At 41.9% G+C, this 24,627-nt stretch overlaps 1 protein-coding gene across 1 annotated transcript in view; it reads left to right on the forward strand.

Annotated features, from left to right (window-relative positions):
- ciapin1 (cytokine induced apoptosis inhibitor 1) overlaps positions 1 to 24,627 on the forward strand; it is a 49,542-nt gene that overhangs the window by 17,496 nt on the left and 7,419 nt on the right. Inside the window, exons 5-8 of the mRNA XM_088297700.1 lie at positions 5,388 to 5,556; positions 14,946 to 15,019; positions 21,420 to 21,541; positions 24,385 to 24,463. Of these exons, the coding sequence (XP_088153826.1) occupies positions 5,388 to 5,556; positions 14,946 to 15,019; positions 21,420 to 21,541; positions 24,385 to 24,463 (444 nt within the window). The remainder of the gene's footprint in view (positions 1 to 5,387; positions 5,557 to 14,945; positions 15,020 to 21,419; positions 21,542 to 24,384; positions 24,464 to 24,627) is intronic.

Below are 24,627 nucleotides of genomic sequence, written 5' to 3' on the forward strand. Positions count from 1 at the left end.
TTAAAATCCCAAATCTTCCCCCAAACAAACGAGGCGCCTTGTAATGCGATACGCCTATTATATAGACTGAGCAACTCACTTGACCATCGGGCATGATCCCCTTTAGGTATTCCAGAGGGCATGTTTGCACACCCTGCTGGCCAAAGTCTGATACATCTTTGCTTCGAATTGACTGTGACAAATACATTATGTGAATATGGTCTTTGGAGATGGTGCAACAGAAAACTGGACAACAGGGAAGCTGTCCACGATGTCGTAGTCTGTCTTATCATTCATGTTATTGCAAGCAAGAAACATCACAGCTTTAGACAACAGACTGCAAATAAATAAATAAATGAAAACACTGCCCAAAGCACACCACTCACATCTCTCTAACCAGCCATCAGTTGGCTGAGGCTCCCAGAATGCATCAGTAATGTTTTTGTGTTATTTTTTTTATATCTGTTGGGGATATGAATGGCATCAGAAATACATGTTTTGTGTTACCGTATTTTCGCAGTCATAAGGCGCACTTTAAAGTCACAAAAATTCTCCTTAACAAACAAAGCGCCCTGTCAGTCGATGCGTCCATTAAATGGACAAAGTACCACTCACGTCCATCAGCCCCTGTCATCAACGAGCTGTTGGAAGTGCATGTTAGCACACCCTGCTGGGCAAAGAGTGAGTTGTTCATGCTTACAATCGACCGTGACAAATACACTATCTGACTATATTGTTTGGGTGATGGTGTTGGAAAAAGCTGGACAAAGGGCAGCTGTCCACAATGTTTTAGTCTGTCTTATCATTTATGTTATTGCAAGCAAGAAACGTCCCAGGTTTAGACAACAGACAAAAAGTCCAAAGCATAACAGCACATCTCTTTAAACAGCCATGCAAATCTCTCTAAACAGCTATGGGATTGTGGGTCTCTGCTCCCAGAATGCATTGCTTGAATTAGCTAAGGCTGAGTGGCTTTTGTGTTATTTTCATTTTTTTTGGGTATATTGATGGCATGAGAGATACATGTTTGTGTTAATCTTATTTCTATGTTTCATTGTTTGCTTGTATGATGAGTTTTTTATTTTTTTTTGAAACCGTGACTCTAAGGAGTGTGGTAAGCAGCCAAGTCCCTCCCCTGACGTTGCTTTGTAGGCTATTGCCAATGCACCTAATATTGGGCAGCTCTGCCAAGTTCATGCTATGCTATCGTCTTGTCAGGCGGTGCGTCCAGTATATGTTACAAAGACAGAAATAGCGCCCTCAACAGGTGTTGCGCCCTTTGACACGGCGCGTCTTTTGGGTGCGAAAATACGGTAATTTTATTTCTTTGTTTCATTGTTTGCTTGTATGCTGTTCAGAGATATTTTTGGTTTTGATTTAAAACCGTGACAATAAAGAGTGTGGCGACCAGTGAAATCCCTCCCCTGAAGTTGTCAATTAGATGTTGCCATGGCATCTCTCATCGGTCTGACGTGCTGTTACTAGGGCTGTGACGATAATTCGATATCAATATGTATCACGGTAGGTGGGTGGGTGATATCAATAGAAAATGGTATCGATAAATTATCGATCCAAAAAAAAAATTAACGGAGCAAATTCAACCCATCACTGCCCTACTCGTCACAAACTCACTCCCTTTGAGGAAATATAACCGGAGGTTTACACATGCGCCGCTGAGCTAGCATGACTCAAAACAAACAAAACAAAAACGGCTGGCTAAAGTGGACTTATCGGCCTACTTGAAGAAACGCTTGCTTAATAGTTAAGCCAATAACAATCACCCCCTCCCGGACACGCACGGGACGTAACGGCCCGGCGCTCTAGTACACGAGACCTCCGTTGCATGGGAGGCGGGCGTACATAGCAGTGAAGCAGCTAACGAGCACCCTCCGCGGACACGCACGGGTCGTGCACCCACCGCGGACACGCACGGGACAAAACGGCCCGTAGCAGCAGCACACGAGACCTCCGTCGCAAGGGAAGCGGGCGTACGTAGCAGTGAAGCCGCTAACAAGCACTCTCCGCTGACACGCACGAGACTTGCACCCACCGCGGACACGCACGAGGCAAAACGGCACGTACAGCAGCACACAAGACCTCCGTCGCAAGGGAAGCGGGTGTGCGTAGCAGTGAAGCCGCTAACAAGCACTCTCCGCAGACACGCACGAGACGTGCACCCACTGCGGACACGCGCGGGACAAAACGGCCCGTAGCACCAGAATCTTTCCGTCTCAATGGAGGCCGGCGTGCGTTGTACATTTTCAAATAAAACAAATCGGAATTCAGCCCTTTTCGCTGTTTTATTTTCAATAGTTGTTGCAAATTCCTCATTACTGCTCTGTTTATACAGGTATTGCTATGCTGTTTAATTTGTGTATTTAACAACAGGCATGTTTTCGGGCAGCTAATGGGTCCTTGTATTTATGTTAATTTATCTCGGACATATTGTTGGTCAGCTAAGCGTTCCTAAGAGAGACGCATCAAGTCCGATAGCCGTTAGCTCGGATGCTAATCGAGCTACACTTTTCGTCGTCGTGTATGCTCCAGAATGAAAGTGAGTTATTGAGCTCTGTTGAATTGATTGGCGGGCTACTAAAGCTGCGTTGTTCTCTATCCCTGTGTGCGGTCACGCTCTTTGATTTGAGTGACTGTTTGGATGAGGCGCTCCGGTGAACCCCCCCAAATTCACATACAGTTCCAGCTCTCGCAACAATCGTAAAAAAAAAAAAAATATATATATATATATATATAAAAAATAATCATTCGATATATATCGATATCGACCAATATGACATGCATGTCTACTGATATAGTTTTCAACCATATCGCCCAGCCATAGCTGTTACTAACAGCGATCCCTTATTTGCATGTGTGCTGGCATGCATGAGCTAGCATGCGCGACCTAGCATGCTAACATGCGCCTCATAGTGCAGCGCGCCCAGTCTAAGTATTAAATACAGAAATAGCACCCTCAACGGGTGCTGCGCCCTTTGATTCAGCGCGTCTTTTGGCTGTAAAAATATGGTATTGTCTTTTTTATCTCTACATTTTGGAGAAATCAGGAAATAAGTGACGACTTGAGAAACGCCTACTTTTAATGAGTAATATGGCCACGCCGCCCTCCGCTCTCGCTATGTTTCGGCGAGTCATTAAAGGGACCGATTTCGAACTCTATATTGGAAATCACTGTAATTTCATTGCTTATAACGTCCAGAAACTGTGATCATATGGCACCAAAATTCATGTGGACATCCCTACCTATGACCACTTCAACATATCAAAAGGATGAACTCTCTGTGGCTGATTTACATGAGAATGAGGAACTGTGGATATGAGCAGAGGAACATAGATGATCTTAGGACGCTGCACACAGCTTCTTTGCTGATCATAGTGAGGATGCACGGCATAAAAGCACCAGTCGGGATATTTACAAAGACAGAAGTGGGAATGAGGAGACATGCACATTTATTTGGATGATTTTTTTTTTTTCCAAAAGTAGGCGATGTAACTGCAACGCACCCTTTTATTCTGTGGAATGTAACAGCTCCGGGCTACGCCACTCAATAGAGCCTTCCACTGCGGCCACATTCGTCTGTGGAGTCGGCCTCCTTGCTGGAACTTTTTGTTCGCTGAACGTTGACCCTCCCTAAGTGGCCCCGAGTAAAAACACATGCCGCTCCGTGATATGCACCGTTCAAGAAGACCACCTTCAGGGTTGTTTGATGAGTTAAGGAGTTTATCCCAAATTGACGCAGAGTCGCGCTGTGACGCTGACTGCTTCATGAATTGGCTGTTAGCGGTGGTGGACGCAAACGTGCATGAGTTTAGGTTTATATGTTGACTTTTTTTACTTTTCTTTTTTTGTTGGGATATATTATATTGGGATCTATTGTATTAATTTGAAACAAGTCAAAATACACAAAGAACAGGGCATAGGACTATATAAGTCTTCACTTCTTCCTACTCCCTTTTGAATATGTAAACTGTGCTTATCATTTATCTTCCCTTAATTGATCTTTTACTTCCGGCTACGTTAATTTGATCAGTTTATGTTCAATCAATCAATCAATCAATTTCCCCACATTGTAGATAAACCAGACTCCCTAGGTCCTCTTGGAAATGGGGATGGGCAATATATATCCTCATTGCTAACAATCGTCAATATTGCTTTCATGATGAGCAATTTTACATTGAGTATTTATACTGTCTAGAAAAGAATGACGAATGAGTCGATTTATTTACTGGCTGTGTAGGAGGACGTGATGAAATCCTCATTTGGTGAATCAACTTGCATAGACAGACGTCAAAGTAGGAGGAAGTGATAGACCATGCTGCAAATCCGCGGGTAGGATTCAGTCACGTGACTGTGTGACTACCTTAGTGTAAGACGGCATTCTTTTAAATATAGAGAAGAGTCTCTCATCTCAGAGCGTATTTACTAAAGATAAAGATGGTCTTTATTAGTCCCACAATGGAGACATTTGCAGTGTTACAGCAGCAAAGATATAGGTCACGCAGAGACTGCGGCATTATGTATCCGTCAATATAAAACATTCGCACAACCATTCGGAGAGCAAACCTATGCAAATATACAAAGTATAAACACAAATCCCCATATATGTACACACTTATATCCTTCAACATATACAGGTGTAAGGAAACAGTCCTTATGTCGGTCCATAGTCCAGAGGGAAGTCTGTCCATGGGTACAGAGGGGAAATAAGTAAAAATGCCTCAATGGTAAAAAAAAAAATACTGATACTGATAAAATACTGCAATGATTTTAAAAAAAATGTGTTTCTGGGCAATATAAATAGAGCATTGAATAAAAATTCAGTAGTAGGTTGTGTTGAGTATTGCATCCTAGGACTGCACCACTGCACTAATGCACGCCCGTTTCTAGAGAAAACGCAATGTTCTTGTTGAACAGTCTGACAGCCGCTGGCAGGAGTCAATGGCTCTAGCCTGGGAATGATTTGGGGTTGACAAAACTGACATCGGTTGGAATAACAATGTAAGATGTGGAAAAATGGTCACCGTGCAGTGTAATTCACCGACAAATCTGTTCACCACACACCATATGAATTATGAGGGAAAAAATCAAAATCTCAATTTCTGTCAGAAAAATGGCAATTCAATGTTTTTTTTTAAATAGTTCAGGGAGCGACGCCGCTTATGAGTTAAGCGTAGTACCTGACGTGTCTCTGCATTTCTCCATACCAGTACTTTTTATGTGATTTTAAACCCCAGTTCCAATTGATAAAAAATAGTAATATATTTGTAAGCCCACACCGATCAACATGCCTCCTCCCCTGAATTGACACTTAATAGATGTCCTTGCTCTCTTTTTGCAGAAATGTTGGAAATTAATCAGACTTGCTTTTGTTTCAATCTCGTTTCACCCTTAGGTTAGTAACACACAACTGAGTTCAGAGGCTTTGAACTCTCTCCAGACAGCTGTGGGTTACCATGGAAACATGCTGTCAAGAGTGCGCTTATCTGCAGCCAAACCAAATTTTGAGGTCGGATCATCCAGTTCAATCAAGTTGTCATTTGGAAAAATCACTCCTCAGCCAGGTATTGTAATCTGTTCCTGTTGCTATGCCTAAATATTGACATTGATTCATTTAACATCACACAAGCGCACGTCTTTGGCTCGCATTATTCTTTGCTTAACACCTTAAGGATCGAAGTGATGATTCTCTGTCACCAATCAAAAGCAAAGTGTTGGCTGCCACAAACGATTATTTTGGTAGTCGACTAATCGCCAACAGTAATCGCGATTAGTCGACTTATCGGATCAGTAAATTGTAGCATGTCGCACCAGCAAGCAGCTTCTTTTATGTACAGTACATCTTTCGGTGCTTCACAGATTTTTATAGTGGAATTGTGCTGAGTGTAGTGGCCCCTTGGATTTCGAATAAGGATGCAGAGAGTTTCAAACGGGTGTCGATAATCTTTTATCTCTGAACAAGCATGTTCAGCATTCTACACTGTGAAAACTACAGAACAACAGAAAAACACAAATTGTAATAGTAATTTCACAAATAATTCACATACCAATCATGTATACACAACGCTCCTATCAACTCAATACAAAGGAATGAAGAAATAAAAATGAAACAAATTACACCATTTCAATTTGCCATCCAACTAATAATTTAATATTTTTATACATTTTATACACTACCGTACTTCATTCCACTCATCTTGCCTTAGCTTGGGATACACATCGAGATTCTGAGCTACGGACCATGTAAATTAACAAAAAATCACCATGTCAATTCTTTCACAAAACAATCAAACAAATGAATGCTCTATACCTAGTGTGTGTTAATATAGATGACTTTTTTCTTTTTTTTTTCTTTTTTACCGCTCCTCTGTCAACATATCAGCACACGTCTTGAAGTGAAGCAAGTTGAATAACAAAAACAAGAGAGAAGGAATAACACGCTTAAAACTAATTCAGCAATGCCACAAGGTGGCACTACAGGACCCCAACTTCCCATCTACACACACAAACAAACCACAACAATGCATCATATCAAATGCATTGTAAAATAATAAAAAAAAAAAAACAAAGCTGACTACGTCACAGATTTCACTTATCGAGGGTTATTTTTGGAACATAACTCCCGCAATAAACAAGGGATCACTGTAACCATAATTAGTTTACAGCTTGAATTCTTTAAGGTATGTAGAAATTAATTATACAATATTCAACTTTGATTAAAACGTCGCAACTTGTACCAGGATTTCTGAGCCGTTTATAAATGATAGTGCTGTTTACATTTTTTTTTTGTAATTAGAATTGTTTAGTGCATTTTGAAATGGAACCAAAACTATACACTAAGCAGAGTTGCTAATACTACATAACTATCTAAGAATACAAAAAGAAATAATACTTGAAAACAAATTTCACTCTTTTTGGGCAAGCCTTTTTACAAATGTAAGAGGTCATGGAATCGGCGTACGTAGTAAATTATGAAAAATGCACTGTGCAAAGGAAAACTAAAATAAACTAAACCCTTGCATGGTTTTTAAATGTTTTTATTTAACCTTTATCCAAAAGTTTTGCTTTTTGTCACTAGTATGCATAAATTAATTGCAGTAAATTGATTTCCAAAATCAAAGAACATGCGTACAAAAAAAAATCGGGCATGAATAATATTAAGGTGAACATACTTTTTTTTTTTGCTGCCTAACGTAGCATTCGTGCCTTTTCTGTTGCCGTTCCTTCCCTATGGAATGAGCTCCCATTAAATGTTAGGCAAGCCCTCTCGCTGTCCATTTTTAAAACCTTTTTGAAGACACATTTTTATTCTTTAGCTTTCGACTCAACATGAGATTGTCACTGTTCTGCTGTTCTTCTGGTATCTATTGTAAATGTTTTATTTTGTGTGATTACCTAATTACCTGCTAATTTATATGATGGCATATGGAAAGCGCTTTGTTACAGCTCCACCTGTTGTGAAATGCGCTATATAAATAAAATGGTATTGTATTGTATATTGCAACAAACTTAATAATTTTATGTGATGCCAATGAGGGCTTGTGGCAAATATGTTCTGTTTCTTTGAGTACTGGCACTTCCCAGTTTATGAACGGATCACTCCGTTCGTGTGCGTGTGTGTGTGTGGGGGGGGGGGGGGGCGTGTGGGTGTGTGTGTGTTTGTGTGTGGGGGTGCGTGTGTATGCGTGTTTTGAATATTTTTGACTGACTAATGCCTCCTTAATCCATAGCAGACGCAACAATGTGTTAGCATACGAAAAAGCAGAGGTTTTCAATTAAGTCACAGAGGTCCACGACGAAAATTTCTTCCAATTAAATGGTCCGAAGCAAAGTCCAACTTCCCTTAATGTCGAGCCTATGTTCACATTTTTATATAGTTTCAATATTTAGTCATTTTCAACAGAGTGCACTTATATACTAAATATTTAGCAATGTTCCCATTAAACACGTTTGCCAGTCAAACAAATATAAGGCGTTTATTTCACATTCAAGAAAATGTGGCTCCAGGAACTTAAGTTTGCCACTTCCAGAAAAAAAACAGTAAAATATCTCCTGCAGAAATATATCAAGTCCTAAGCATTGAGTTAACATCTTTTACCTTTTTCTTTCTTCAATCAAAGAGTTATAAAGATAAAGATAAAGATGTCCTTTATTAGTCCCACAATGGGGAAATTTGAGGTGTTACAGCAGCAAAGATATAGATCACACAGAGTCGGCGGCGTAATGTAGCCGTTAATGTATAACATTAGCAGCAGACATTCATAAAAACCATGCAAATATACGCAGTATAAACGTATCTAAGTGTAAGGAAACACTCCTAATGCCTGTGCATTATACAGAGGGGGAAACGCTGTAATGATAAAAACTACTGAATGATTGAAAATACTGCAATGATAAAAATATTGCAATGATAAAAGTACTGTAATGGTAAGAGTACTGAAATGATAGAAAAGTACTGCATGATAGAAAAATACTGCAATGATAAAAGTACTGTAATAGTAAAAGTACTGCAACGATAGAAAAATACTGCAATGATAAAAGTACTGTAATAGTAAAAGTACCGCAATGATAGGAAATACTGCAATGATAAAAGTACTGTAATAGTGATCGTCCTGCAATGGTAGAAATACTGCAGTGATTGAAGTACTGTTATAAGAATACTGTAATGGTAAACAAAATATATCATTGGTCAATATTTAAGTACACCATTGGCTGAAAGTACAGTAGTAGTGTATATTGCATCCTGGGACTGCACAATTGCACTAATGCCCTCCCGTTTCTAGGCCTGATCCAATGTTCTTGTTAAAAAGTCTGACAGCAGTCGGCAGGAAGGAGCGGCGAAATCTCTCTTTGGTACAGCGAGGGTGTAACAGTCTATCACTGAAGGAGCTGTGGAGTGTTCTCAGAATGTCATTGAGTGGGTGGGCTGGGTTGTCCAGCATTGATGACAGTTTTGCCGTCATCCTCCTGCCCCCCACCGAGTCCACAGAGTCCAGGGAGCAGCCCAGGACAGAGCTGGCCCTCCTCACTAGTTTGTCCAGTCTCTTTTTGTCCCGGCCCGAGATGCCTCCTGCCCAGGAGACCACTCCATAGAAGATGACTGATGAAACCACAGAGTCATAGAAGTTCCTGAGGAGTGTTCCCCGAACGCCAAAGGACCTCAGCCTCCTGGGTAGGAAGAGTCTGCTCTGATCCTTCCTATAGAGAGCGTCTGTGTTGTCGCTCCAGTCCAGTTTAGTGTTCAGATGAACACCCAGGTACTTGTAAGTTGAGACCCTCTCAACGTCTGTTCCCTGGATATTCACTGGCGCAGGTGGAGTGCCAACGCTTGCGAAAATCCACCACCAGCTCTTTGGATTTCCCAGCATTGATTTGGAGGCGTTTCTGCTGACACCAATCCACAAACCCCTGCGTAACCCCTCTGTACTCCCGATCGTCAGCGTCAGTGATGAGGCCGACAATCGCAGAGTCATCAGAGAACTTCTGCAGGTGACAGGTTGTGGAATTGTATTTGTAGTCCGAGGTGTAGAGGGTGGACAGGAAGGGAGCCAGAACACTTCCCTGCGGCGCTCTCGTGCTGCAAAGGAGCACGTCAGACACACAGTCCTGTGTCCTCACGTACTGTGGCCGGTTTGTGAGGTAGTTGTGGATCCATGTGATGAGGTGGTGGGCCACTCCCGCCTGCTCCAGCTGGCGGGCTGGATGGTGTTGAAAGCACTTGAGAAATCAAAGAACATGATCCTGACCGTGCCCCCCGCCTTCTCCAGGTGGGAGAGTGAAGTGTGGAGCAGGTAGATGATGGCATCATCCACACTGATGCCAGGCTGGTATGCGAACTGGTGTGGGTCCATTGAGGAGCTGACCAGGGGGCGCAGATGGACGAGGACCAGTCTCTCCAGGGTCTTCATCAGATGAGACGTCAGCGCCACTGGTCTGAAGTTGTTGAGCTCCTTCGGGTGGGGTGTCTTTGGAACTGGAACCAGGCAAGATGTTTTCCACAGCTGGGGGACTCTGCCCAGCTTCAGGCTCAGGTTGAACATGTGCTGGGCAATTTCACACAGCTGGTCTGTGCAGGATTTGAGGAGCTGGGAGCTAATCCCATCTGGGCCTGCTGCCTTTCTCGCCTTCATCTTCCTCAGCTGGTTCTTCACCTGAGATGTTGTGAGGAACAAGGCTGAGCAACAGGAAGTTGTGGTTGTCTGATGAGGCTGGGAACTGGAGCCTGTGGGGAGAGAGAGGGGAGAGCCAAAAAAAACGGGAAGCCTACTTAACCAAGTAAAACAGGTCAACATGTTCAGTACACAATCAATAAAAATGGCTGTCCTCATGAAAAACTAATTCAAAATGAGCTTTGACATCACCTTTTGTTTTGAATATTTTTTTAACATCTCTTAATGAGAAAAATGAGTTTGTGACTGCCCTGCCAGTGACTTAATTCTGGGTTGCAACGGAATCAGGGCCATTGGGATTTGGTTGATTATTTCACACATCTGGCCTTTGTGTTTTTCTTTAAATAATGTTTGTGCAACCGTATTTAAGCACTCTTTCACAACTTCCCCATCACTGAATGTTTTTTTTGTTTCCCCAAAATCCATGATACTTTTAGTAAACATTCGTTTGCATGCCGCTGGGCTGTAAACGAAAATGTTAAAATCTGTTACACTGCACTCGAAGTTCGATGTTTTTGCGTGCGCTCAACTCAAACTTCAGCGGATAACTTTGCACAAAAGGGCGGCGCTTTGTTTCGTAGTGGCGCTTCGCAATGCTGCAACGGTTTTGGAGCATTTGATGCACACTGGTTTTGAATCGGCTGCAGCCAGAACAAAACTAAATTTGTCCGTCCACTCATTTAAAACAACACGCATCGACCTTGCTAACTTTTTAGCAAGGCATACTGTCAGCAGCACTCTCTTCCGGTCTGCTGCGCAATCGGCAGTGGATCGTAAACAAAAGATTTGATTGGCTCAAATCAGTGACGTCTTTTCCGTATTAACCAGAATTGCAGCGCCAACGTTTGCGAATCCGCCCTGAAAAAAAATCATCATAGATTGGTCATGGGTCCGGTCCGAACCATCTGTCCGTCCGGATCCGTAGGCTATTTGTCAGAAATGAAATCAGGCATCGGCCACATCATGCTTCCTTTCACCATAATCAGGGATCCCTGTTGTGCTGTAAAGAAACGGAGGTTTGCATCTTAAGCATTTGTGGGTAAAATATGCCGCAACTTTAAGACTCTGTTGCCATCACCGGGTAGCCTTTACAATACTTACCCCATTACCCGCAATGTTTCTGTTTATGTCATGGGGTAGGGCTGGGCGATATAACCTAAAACCAATATCGCGATAAATTGGGCAATTTTACCTCGGTAACGATAAATGCGCGATATTAGGACCAAAATCAAACTAAATGCAGGAAATGCATATTAACTGCTTTTTTTTCATTGACCAACTGGAACACATTACTTTCAATGAAAAATAAAAGTACAAAAATCATTTGAAAGCAAGCTATTTTGAATGTTTATTCAAACATTCAAAATAGCTTGCTTTGCATGACTTGAACAATGTCACAAAGAACAGGAGAAAAAGGGTACCTCTCACAAAATCTTTTTCTGCAAATATATTGTGCAGAGATGCTGTAATGCCATTTGCAAAGGCCTAGATTTGTGTAAAGGTATCTTGTAAACAATATAAATAATGCCATGTGCAAAGGAGCTAGTCGCCTGTAAACAAAATGCTGAATAATGGAATGGAATGCCAATGCCAAATAAGCAAGTGTGCTTCATCAGGAAAATGTGAAGTCTCGAGTACTCTGGTGCGCGGTCGCCACTTGTCGTCTATGTACTGCACATTCAGGCTCAATCAGGGATCCATGTTGCGACTCGACCACAAGTCGGATGGGGATGCAAAAAGCTTGACATGTCTCCGCTCCCGTCCCGATGTTGTCCATATCGGAGGTACGGTTTGCGACAAATATTTGCGTACCTCTTGTCGGCTACTTTCATGAGGCGTTAATACCCTGTGCGCTCCACTGTAACTAGAGGAGCTCTATCTTTAGCTATGTGCTCGGCTATCGCGTCCACCTCTGAGACATTCTCTGGTATTGTGTCGCCTCCGTTATGGGCTGTTGTCACTTGTCCAACCTTTCTTCTCACTTTGAACTTTTAGCACAAGCTCCAAGTCAACAGCATGGTTGTGTTGTGGGTGGTGAAAAAGAAAAGGTTGGACGCGCTGTTTCAGGTGCTTACGACGCACTTTGTAGTTCATGTTCTTTTGCTCAAACAAGGACTTTTCTTTTCCTTTTTTTTTAGACACCGAATTTACCGACATGGGCAAAATTATGTCGGTCACTGTAATACATATCGGAAGCGTTAGATTTTTGGTTTATCGCCCAGCCCTAGTCATGGATCACTACTAAGGTGCATGTGTGCCCTAGAGAGGCATATTCAGCAGGCGGGGAAAAGCTGGAGAATGTTGTATCGTCTCATTAATTTGTACATACATAAAGAATCAAGCTGTAAACTGTAAAATGTAAAACCTGCTTGTTGGTGTGACATACCACAATTTACAAATGATACGATTAGTCAACAAATTGGGACCAATGTTGGTGATTTGTCGACTACCAAAATAATCGTTTGTGACAGCCCTCATTGTAAACGGTGTTGATAGTGTACTGCTTCCCTTTCTGGAGAGCTGCATTCAGCTTGGCCAGCCGGTACCTGTCAGCTGCCTCCGGAGTCCCACAGGTCGCAGCTCCGATCGGCTGCCTCAACAACGGAGGCACTAAACATGGTCCAAACGGACTCAAGGTCCCCTGCGTCCCCTATGACTTGGGCAAAATGCTGCCGGAGATCATAGTTGATTCTCTTTATGACAGGGGATTCTGCCACACGTTCCCAGCAAACCCTCACAATACGTTTATGTATTCCGGATTGGACCGGCATCTTCCGCCACCTTCTAAGACAACACACCACCCGGTGATGATCAGTTGTCAGTTCTGCCCCTCTCATCACCCGAGTGTCAAACATGTGGCCGCAAATCCGATACAACCACAAAGCAGTGTTGTTTTCATCAACGGTGACGATGATGAAAATATTTCGTTAACGCCCCTTTTTTTCCAAGACAATGACGTGCTAAACGAGGTTATTTGATGACGAAAACATGATGTGACGTACATGAAATGAGACGCGATGGGACGAAATTGTTGGCGTGTGGTTTGTCAGACGCTCAAAATTTATGACATCCCTTCCTATTGCACATGTATTCTGTCTTTCAAAACAATTCAATGAAGTGCAACCTATCTTTCGTTTGTACACGCCCACCGCCGGGACAGCACGCAGGGCGCATGTGCCGCGCACGCACCGTCACACATACTGGTGTCGCACGAACGCGTCTGCTGTCATTCGTCTCGGCTCGCACACACCGACACTCGTTCCTTTGACGGACCATGGCGACAGTTACACTCGCAAGGCTACTTGATAACCGCAAGCTGGTAAAAGTAAACAAGACGTATGTTTGATAGAGTTTGTACTTGTGCTACTGTGCTATCGAACAAGTCTACTATAAGTCCATGTTGTTAAAACGTTTTTATTTTATGTTGCTTTCAGTGAAATAAAGGCAAAACAGTTGCTAAATAAAACATTTTGATTCTCGGCTTATTTTAGAGCATTGAGCATTGATTCCTCTGTTACGTTATCTGTTTGTAATGCATAATCCTTAAAAGTCCAACATAAAGCCTTTGCAATTGGGTGGAGACCTTGTATGCCTATTTTTAACTAAAACGGACTAAAACCTTTTCGAATTTTGGTCTAATAAATTTACAAAAAACGAGACTAAAACTTTTTTTTTTTTTAAGTTTCCCTCGACTAAAACCTTTTTGAGTTTTCATCAACTAAAACTAGACAAACTATCACAAATAGGAATGACTAAATCTGACGAAATCTAATAAGCATTTTTGTCCAAATGACGAAGACTAAGACTAAATCTAAAATGCCTGCCAAAAACAACACTGCCACAAAGTCAGTCATCAAACTATGGCTTAGCGTGTCCTGGTGCTAATTTCTCATATGGACACCCTTGTTTGAACAAAGTTCCACAGTTCAGCGGCTGTAGTGTGACAAGGGCACACTTCCTTTGTTGGTGCAGCTGTGATGCACGGTGTCTCCCACATTTCACTTTCTTGACAAATGACTTCATATGCACATGTTCAAACATAGGTCACACTGGAGAATTAATGCTTTGTAATACTATAAAATTAAATATGGGATTACTTGTGTACATACATTTATTCTAAACCCTTACGATTCGGTCGCTGCAGACCTGCATTCAACTTGACCATTTTCTTGCCATGATTTTATTGTTTCAGGGAAAAACAGGTAATTGAAACTAGAAAGTCAAATGAAGTCAGTGATCAGCAGAAATGCTCATAAAATAGTTATTTTGTCCCTTGAAACTTAGTTCACACTCAGACAGTTTAAAGGGGTCAAGTGGCGTGGGTAGCTGCATAAGAAGGGAAGCCCCAACTTCCCTCTCCCCAGCCACTTTGTCCAGCTCTCTACAGGGATCCTGAGGTGTTACTAGTCATACCCCTCTCAATAAGAATGTTATAATAACCCAAAGTGTGTGTCGCACACTAGTTCAGTCTGCTTCTTTGTCAAAAAGGTGACATCCATTGACCTATAGCCAGTTTCTGCACCTCCAAGGCTCCCACCCTAGCGACCACCACGCTCTGTGTCCCCAACTTCCTTGTATATAACATAACTTTTGATAGTGGCTCTGCAAACAATTTCACTATTGCTTTATTCGCAAATTATAGCGACTTTGACGTGGCAGATATGCGATTCTGACGGACTGTGTGCAATTTGATTTTATGTCAGATAAGTCATTAGTCTGGAGAGAATGCAAGTCCTTGGTTATATGCATCTAACCTTAATCATTGCCATTATGTGTCTCAACAGACAAATTAGCTCTGGATCCAAACACAGTCAAAATGTGGACACTATCAGCCAGCGACATGAATGATGATGATGTGGTAAGTTAGTTTGCTACTCTAATGCTTCTTTTCTATTAGCCCAGTTCCTCACAGCGATGATCTTGCTTGGCCCTAAGTTGTCGCTTTTTCATTAGACTTTTTCGGGACTGAGCCGTTACAATGAAACAGCTTTTCAGAACCATCTCAGAGTTGGTTCTGAAACGCAGGCAGTCTGAGGCTGTGCTGTCACTCAGCTAATTGGCTGAGAGCGATATAGCAAGGAAATGGTGAATCTTAGAATAAAAATGTTGGCGACCACACGCACTGCTGGCCAGTCCCATTCGCTTGAATGAGAGTTCTCCAAACGCAGAACGCATCCTTGTCTCTCGGGGATGGCAGCTTTGGGCAGCCGTCGGAGGGCTTTGGACGCCGCAGAGTGAAGACTACGAGCCATTGCGGCCAAATGAATGAGTCTGAGCTGGCCAATGTCAGCTTTTATAGATTAATAGAAAGCCCACATTGTTTAGATATTTGTCGCAATTGCTTTTTTCTGTTTGAGTTTGAAATGTCCGACTTTCTTTGAATGCACTTTGTATCTTTCCGAGAGCCATCTCTATTCTGAACTCTCACACACACACGAGACCACCCTTACCTTGCAGAACAGCATCGTGATGTGTTTTTATATACCCTATTCAGTATTATTTTCCATTGCACTCTTATTTATCTAATTTATATATTTGTCTGTATTTGTTGTATTGCACTGGAGAGGGGAGCTCTCTAATCTCGTTGCACTCTTGAGTACAATGACAAAGGGATTTCTAATTCTAATTCTAATTCTATCTATATCATTGTTTAATGTCGTGTTCCCATTGTGATCTTATCTGTTTGTGTTTGATGACCGTGAATGTGGTAACTTGCATATTTGATTTCATTCATACTAAAACAATTTACCATGATGGGCGTCACTCAGGCTTCCGCCTTGTGCGCACAGTCTAGCAGACAGACACGGGGGTTGGAGCACCTTTGTTATATTCAACTTCCCCACATGCACTTTCAATCTCCCTGCCCCCAATTATCTGTGTTTGTGAAAACGTGGCTAAACTCTACTATGAATTCCAAGCTTGAGAAGAGACCACTCTTGAATGAAGCAAAACCTCTAGTAGACTGGCAACTTATCCAGGTAAATCCCATGGCAATACAATAGTTGAGAATGGGCAATATGGTAACAATTGAAGGATTAGCAGACATGTCAATAGATATAGCAAAGCCGTGAGCTAAGGATATGCGCTGTATTGCAATGGTGTTATATGGGGGAGCACAGTTGGGTGTATGTAATTAAAATTGCAACTGATGGTGAACTTGCCAGGACAGCTCTGCTAGGGAAGGAGGGAAGTAACACAGACCATGTTGTGAAATGGTTGGGAAGTAGAGTTGACCATTTATTTTTTGAAAAAGGAAAAGAGGTCGATTTGGAACAAAAGCGTTTAGCAAAAAGGTATCAAACAAGTTCACAAATGTAGATAGATATATATATAATAGCAAGTGTCTCACAATTAATCAAAGTCCACACAAAGCAAGAGACACAAAGGTCCTGAGCAGTAGAACCAAGGTCATTTTATTGGTCCCAGCTGCAACAGGTGGAGCTCGTTGATAGGGCTGTCCATTGGGAACGAGCAGGGGGGCCAGTCCACCAACGTGGAACGAGCGGGAAACCAGTCCACCAACAAGGAACGAGCGGGAAACCAGTCCACCAACGAGGAACGAGCAGGAAAGCAGTCTACCAACAGGGAACGAGCAGGAAACTAGTCCATCTGCCTTTGTACAAAAAGTGCAAGAGTCAACACACAACGCAGGGGCGTGGCCATGTAGGTGGGCCCTAGCCAAAGGCCGTAACAAGCTCACATTGTAATGCAATAGTAAAAATGGAGAATATGGTCACAAAACGCAGGTCAAGGCAAATAAAACAATAGATACACGGTAGTTAAGATGTGGACTAAAGGGTATAGAGTGAGTATAAACTTAGAATCACAATGTTTTGATGATAACAAAAGGGATGCACTGGTGGGTACATTCTATACATGGTATGGAAGGAGTATATGTATATAATTTAATCACTGTTGATCTAATGAAGACATAGCCAATGTTGAGTCCCAAATCAACACAATCCATGGATTGGATGATCTTCTGTTCTGCTACTTCCCCAGCTCATCTGGTGGGGGATGAGATCTTTTTGCAGTATGGCGACACTGAAATCTGTCTGGCTGTGTCCGGAATGCTTGACGTGTTCGCCAATAGGTTTGTGACTCGTCTCCCCCGGATGTCGTGTTGGCACAATTTGCAGCGTGGTTTATTGTAAGGGACGATCTCATTTCCTTAGGTAGGTGCCCTGAAAATAGAGCTTCTAATCAGCTGCTTCTTTGCCTGAATGCAATGAGAGGTTACTCTTGTAACATTTCTCGGAGGGTTTCAGCTTCGTTTATCAGTCCCTGAAGTTCACCAATAATTTTCTGCATGGGTCTCAACTAGGCAGTGTAGGTGACGACAAGTGTGGTCTTGTTCTCACTGGTCCGTTGCTGATATTAGAGTAGGTTGTCACGTGTTATCCCTACTACTCTAGCTATCTGCTCATTTACTGTAGCGGGCTTGTATTTCAGTTTGTAGAAGGAACGTTGTCGTTTGATCATCTTTTTATTCTGGATTAGAGCTAATTCTGAGGTGTCTCAGGTCTCGGCTGTATACAATAGATCTAGTTGTGTGTGGCAGGTGGAAGCTGGAGGCGTAGAGGTAGGTGGTCTTGTTTGTATGTTTCCAGTACAGCGAAGTTTCTATGCTGGCATCTAGGGCGGCATCAAACAATTATTTTGGTCGTCGACTAATCACCAAGTTGTCAACTAATCGGATCAGATGTAAATTGCGGCACGTCGCACCAGCAAGCATCTGCTCTTGTATAACCATAATTAGTTTATGGCTTGATTCTTTACGTATGCACAAATTAAATAGATAAAACCACATTCAACTTCAATTAAGCGTTGCAGCTAGTACAAGCAGTTCTGAGATGAATGTGCATCTTGAACTGAAAGCCATATGTGGCCTTAAACGTTTTATCTGCAATTGTTCAGTGCATTTTAAAATGAAACCAAAACCGTACACAATGCAGAGTTGCGCTAATAATATGAAACTATAATCACAAAAAAGAAATACTTAAACAAATTTCATTCTTCTTGGCACCAAGCATTTTTAAATGTAAAAGGTTGTGAAAGAAGAGGAGTAAATTAGGAAAAAAAAATTTAATGTTATGAGGGCCATATTTTTTTACATTATTTTACTGTCAGTACTGTAGTATAGTATATTTCAACAAACTTAATTATGTGTTATACTGTTACATTATGCCAATGAGGACTTATGGCAAATATGTGATGTTATTTTGAGTACTGGAATTTCCAGTTGTTTGTGAACGCATCACTCCATTTGCGAGAGACCGTGAGCTCTTTCTCCTTTGATGGCAAACACGGCATACACGCATTCTTTTGAATGTTAAAAAAATGTGAGTTCCTTGACTGTCTCCTTAATCCATTTTAGATGCTTCAATATGTTAGTGAGCAAAAAGGACATTGTGTGCATGTACATCAAACACACACCTGCTTGTGCTAACTACAACTAGCTGCAGACACGACTGAACGATGGACGCGCTTCCACGTTGTGCTGCCAATGACGGGAGGCTTACATCCCAAGTATTTGTGGGAGAAATGTGCCACAATTTTAGCACCCTGTTGCTAAAACCAGGTAGCCATGACGCCCCGCCTCTTTACCCACAATGCTTCACAGGATGATCTAGATGACTACACCCAGCCAGGCACACAGCCAGCGGGGAAAAGCGTGAGACGAGGCTGTTTCAAGAGAAAAGCAATGCACCAAATATAAATATTTAAATAAACGTCTCGTCAACTACGTAAAATATTTGTTGACTATTTGGATCGTCGACGTCGTAGTGATTAGGCGACTCATCTTGGCAGCCCTACTGCCATCTTGTATCTTGACCACAGTGTTCAGAAAATGTATCTGTTTGTTGGATGCTTAAAGGGTGAGGTTGATATCTGTGTGTTGAAATCCTGTTGAACTATCCACGTGATGACTGGCCATGGCACCAGATCAAAAATATGTTGTTGATATACCTCAAGTAAAGAAGCGGAGAAAGAGGATAATCATCAAGGAATCCGTGTTCCGGGTCGGCAAGATAATGGGATAATGAGGACAATTAGTAATGGTGGCGCTCTTGATGGTCAGGAGGTGCTTCCAGATGACTGGACAACGACCGCAAACATGATCAGGGAGACAGGTAGGAAAGTCCTTGGTGTGTCATCAGGAAAGAAAGGTGATAAGGAGACTTAGTGGTGGATTGAGGTGGTGCAGAAATGTATCCAGAGAAAGAGGCTAGCTAAGAAGAAGAGGGACACGAGAGGACTGAAGAAAGTAGAAAGGAGTACAGGGACATGGAGCGGAAGGTGAAAGTAGAAGTGGCAAAGGCCAAACAAGGGGTTTACAATGACTTGTATGCGAGGTTGGACAGTAAGGAGGGAGAGACTGATCTATACAGGTTGGTAATAAAGGATAGGGATGGAAGTGTGTTGAAAGATGTCAGTAGTGTGATGGGAAGATGGAAAGAGCACTTTGAAGAGTTGATGAATGAGGAAAATGAGAGGGAACAAAGAGAAGAAGAGGTGACTGTTGTGGACCAGGAAGTAGCAAAGATCAGTAAGGATGAAGTGAGAAGGGCATTGAAGAAGAGGAAGAGTGGAAAGGCGCTTGGCCTTGACGATATGCCTGCAGAGGTATGGAAGTGTCTCGGAGAGGTAGAAGAAGAATTTCTGATTGGATTGTTCAACCGGATCTTAGACAGTGCGAAGATGCCTGATGAATGGAGGAGAAGTGTTCTGGTGCCCATTTTAAAGAACAAGGGAGATGTGCAGAGTTGTAGAATAGAAATAGAAATAGAAATCCCTTTATTGTCATTGTACTCAAGTGTGCAACGAGATTAGAGGGCTCCCCTCTCCAGTGCAATACAACAATAATACAGACAATATATAAATTAGATAAGTGATTGTGAAGATTATGGCATCTACAGAGGAATAAAGATGATGCGCCACACAATGAAGCTGTGGAAGAGAGTGGTGGAAGCTAGACTGAGGGCAGAGGTGAACATGTGTGAGCAGCAGTATGGTTTTATGCCCCAAAAAGAGTACAACAGATGCAATATTTGCTTTGAGGATGTTGATAGAGAAGTACAGAGAAGGTCAGAAGGAGCTGCATTGTCTTTTTAGTGCTGGAGAAAACGTATGACAGAGTGCCCAGAGAGGAACTGTGGTTTTGTATGAGGAGGTCTGGAGTAGCAGAGAAGTATGTTCAAGTGGTGCAGGACATGTATGAAGACTGTAAGACAGGGGTGAGGTGTGATGGAGGAGTTCAAGGTGGAGGTGGAACTACATCAGGGATCAGCTCTGAGTCCCTTCTTGTTTGCCTTGGTAATGGACAGGATGACAGACGAGGTTAGACAGGAATCTCCATGGACTATGATGTTTGCAGATGACATTGTAATCTGTAGTGAGAGCAGAGAACAGGTGGAGGAGAAGCTGGGGGTGTGGAGGTTTGCGCTGGAAAGGAGTGGAGTGAAGATTAGCTGAAGCAAGATGTGTGTAAATGAGAGGGACCCAAGTGGAAGAGGGAGAAGAGACCAAGAAGGTGGAGGAGTTTTAGTATTTAGGTTTAACAGTCCAGAGCAATGGAGAGTGTGGAAAAGAAGTGAAGAAGCGTGTGCAGGCAGGCTGGAACGGGTGGAGAAAAGTGTCAGGTGTGATGTGCAATAGAAGAGTTTCAGCTAAAATGAAAGCTTTATAGAACTGTGTTGAGACCAGCCATGATGTCTGGTTCGGAGACAGGAGGCAGAGCTGGACGTGGCAGAGATGAAGATGCTGAGGTACTCTTTGGGAGTGACCAAGATGGATAGGATCAGGAATGAGTACATCAGAGGGACAGCTCATGTTAGGGGCTTTGGAGATAAAGTCAGAGAGGCCAGACTGAGAATGTTTGGACATGTCCAGAGAAGATATAGTGAGTATATTGTCAGATGGATGTTGAGTTTCCAAGTGCCGGTGGTCTAGAGGAAGACCAAAGAGGAGATTTATGGACATAAAGAGGACATGAAAGTAGTTGGGTGAGAGCAAAGGATACAGAGGACAGGGTTAGATGAAGGCAATTGATTCGCTGTGGCGACCCCTGAAGGGGGTTTATTTTTTTCTCATCCCAAAGACAATAGTTTTTTGGGTTTTTTTCCATTTTGGTTGAGAGTTACCACAGTAGCTTGGGACTTGCTTGAAACTTGATTAAGACTTGAGACCTGCTGTGAGTGACTCACACCTCCTCTCCCCTATGCAAGTAACACACCATTTATCATTTACCTAATCAGGACCTCATGGATTCTGATGCTCTGCTTGACGAAGAAGATTTGAAGAAGCCTGACCCAGTGTCTCTTAAAGCCCCCAGCTGTGTTGCAGGCGCAAACAAAAAGAAGAAAGCCTGCAGAAACTGGTACGTTTTTGTGCCGTATGAAGTCATTTTATTGCAGGAGTCCTCAACAAGCGTTCATATCCAGATACTATTTGATACAGAATTAGATTTGATATTTTGAATTGCTCTTACAATAGCAATGAGTCAAGTGGCTGCCATCTTGAATTTTTCTGAAGAGGATGGAACGCGTGCTTCAAAAGCCTCTAAAATCCTCCAGAAATGAATTCATGAAAAAACTATTGATTTCATATTCTACTAAAGATGGGTACTCCGGTACTAAACTATTCCCACGGCAGAATTATTTAAAACAGGAGTATGGATCAGCTCCACCCTTAACAGTTTTAATGGACTTAGAGAGAATAATAAAATGTTATATTTATTTAGGCTCTATGAATGTTATTTTGCACCTTCTAATTATATTTTTTTCGAACGAGCAAAAACATTGTCTAAAAAACATTTTAACAATCTGAGATTTTTTGTAATATCGCTCCACTCCAGCATCATGCATAAAGGCATAACTCAAAGCCAGTCATGCCTACATACGAATTGACGGCTAAAGACGTCAAAGATCCCTTTTTTTTTTTTTTTTTTTTTTTACTCGGCTGGTAGTGAATGAGTTAAAAGGTTGTAGGACACCTACAGTATAACCCTTTAATTTGTATGCTGTATTTAGATTAGTTGATTCAGTGCGGTGGTAACCCTTGCCCCCACCAACTCAGCTTTCAAAGCTGTGCCACGTTAGGGAGCCCTGGCCTCCGAGTCAGTGGCTTTGAAGTTTCAGAGGAGTGAGGTTTTACAAACATACACTCAGGCAGCACAAGATGGCATCCACATTGGCCTAGCTCTGTTGCTATGCTAATGAAATATCCAACAATTTCCTCTCACTTCATTTCTGTATTTAACACATACATAAGGCACACCGTATTATTGGGCACTAAGATGTTCAAACATGCTGTGGCGCTCACAAGTCCATGAGAAATTCCAGCAACTTTAATAAACGTAAGCAGATGTATAAGCTCCCAGTCTCTTGATTCCACAATGACGATGTAGGCAAGTCACTAGTCAACACACCATGTAAGGTCACGGTGTTACATCAAAACCAAAACTATCACCCAACATCAACTGAATAGCATACCAGCAAACAATGGAACAACCAAAACAAGGAACAAAGAAATACAATTCATACAGAACATTTATGCTGCCTCCGCGACCCGACCCCGGATGAGCGGCAGAAAATGGATGGATGGATGTTTTTTCACAGTGGCTGTGAAATGGAGTAACAGCTCAGGTGGGAGGTTGACACGTGGAAAAAAAACATCTGTGTATTTTACGAGAGCCTGCCTCATTTTCTCCTCATCCATCCAGCACTTTTGATTGACCTTATTGACTGCTTCTGCTGTTCTTTCATTGCAAACATTTTTGCTGCTTTTATGAACATTCAGTATATAATTATGGTGGGTGATTTTAACCTCGTTCAGGACCTGGTGCTGCATCATTCATCTAATAAAATAATTACAATTACACAGTCGGCAAGGACCTTGTTCACACTCTCTCAGCAATTTGGCCTTACTGATCCTTGGAGACAAAAATATTAACATTTTCGATTTTTTTAAAAATATTTATTTTTCTCTGCTAGATGCTCAGCTGCTTTCAAAGGGTTGTCCATGTGGATTATCACCTAAAATATGGAGGTTCAACTCTGTGATTTTGGCTGAGTACTGTTCTAAACATTTCATACAATCTCAAATTTCTCTATTCATTGAGGTTAATGATTCATCCAATGTAACTAGGGAGGGGTATTCTAAAGCCTGTATCAGAGGCCGACTCATCTCACATGTCTCTAGTAGGAAAGAAGAGGAACATTTCAGGCCTTCTTATGTAAATTGAAATCCCTCCCTTTATAAACAGCGTGTCACTTTGCAGATGGAAATGAGAAAAGAAAGAATCTCTATAGCCATATCCTAAACAAAACACAAAGTCAGCCATTTTGAAGTGCCTTTAACATTTGACCTTGCTTAGACTATAATAACTCCCGTAACTTGATTAATTTCTTCTTTTAATCTGATGTAGTTAATTCTAAAAAAAAAAATCCAATTCCAATGTGTGAGTACCCCAACATTGCAAGGGCTGCAAGGGCACTTTATGGCTTCTTGTGGCTGGAGTTAAACATTTTTTAAAAAGTTCTTAAGCATGAAAATATAACGTCTTAATATAGTGTCTACTACAGTTGTGTCCGGTTGCTTTAAATATTATTGCCGTAAAGAATTGTTGATCCTTTTGGAAAGCTTTCTCAAAAGTAACCCTTGCTAAAGGTTGCATCCATGCACCTTTCCTAAGCATTTGCACAATTCGAATCATCCTATCCTTTTCAACTTCTGGGTCCTCTCACTCGGAGGTGATAGGAAAGGAAATTTCCGAGGCAAAATGAAGAATCCAAAGGGGCCCTAGATGTTCAGTCATGCCACTGCCTGACTGCCTTTAGTTGGTCAAATGGAATCAAATGTCACGAGGATTGGTGAAACAGCGGTAAGGCAGCACCCAAGACGGAAGTCTCTCTGAGAAAAACCAAAACATAGTGCCCACAAAAATTAATGAATAAAAGTAGCCTGCAGAATGTTTCTCAATGACACAATATCAAGTATAATAATCTGGTAAAAGTAACGTGTTGCTTTTATTTATCCACTGACTTCAGTGATATTAACTGAGTACATTTTGCAAGTTACTACCCACCTCTCATTACAATATACAACTAGGATGTTTCAATTGGACTTTTCAATTAGAGGGGCCGCTGTTACGTATACTACTACAATGTCTGGTATGCATGTTTGTCCTCAAAGTCATGTCTCATGCTTATGTTTGTGCAGCACATGTGGCCTTGCTGAGGAACTGGAGGAGAGTAAAGGACAAAAGAAGACAAATCTTCCAAAGTCTGCCTGTGGAAGTGTGAGTTCATTGTGGCCCATTTTCAATTTACTTTTATTTTATATTTCACCAAATGACAAGGGTTGGGCATGAACAAATATAGATTTTTGGAGCTTAAAGTTTTATGTATATGTAAAATTCTATAAGAAATACAAATAACTGTCTCCTAAAGTCTGTGATAAAGT

The sequence above is a fragment of the Idiotropiscis lumnitzeri genome, chromosome 6 (assembly GCF_059441095.1).
Source record: "Idiotropiscis lumnitzeri isolate Australia: NSW breed Sydney's pygmy pipehorse chromosome 6, RoL_Ilum_1.0, whole genome shotgun sequence".
Taxonomy (NCBI): domain Eukaryota; kingdom Metazoa; phylum Chordata; class Actinopteri; order Syngnathiformes; family Syngnathidae; genus Idiotropiscis; species Idiotropiscis lumnitzeri.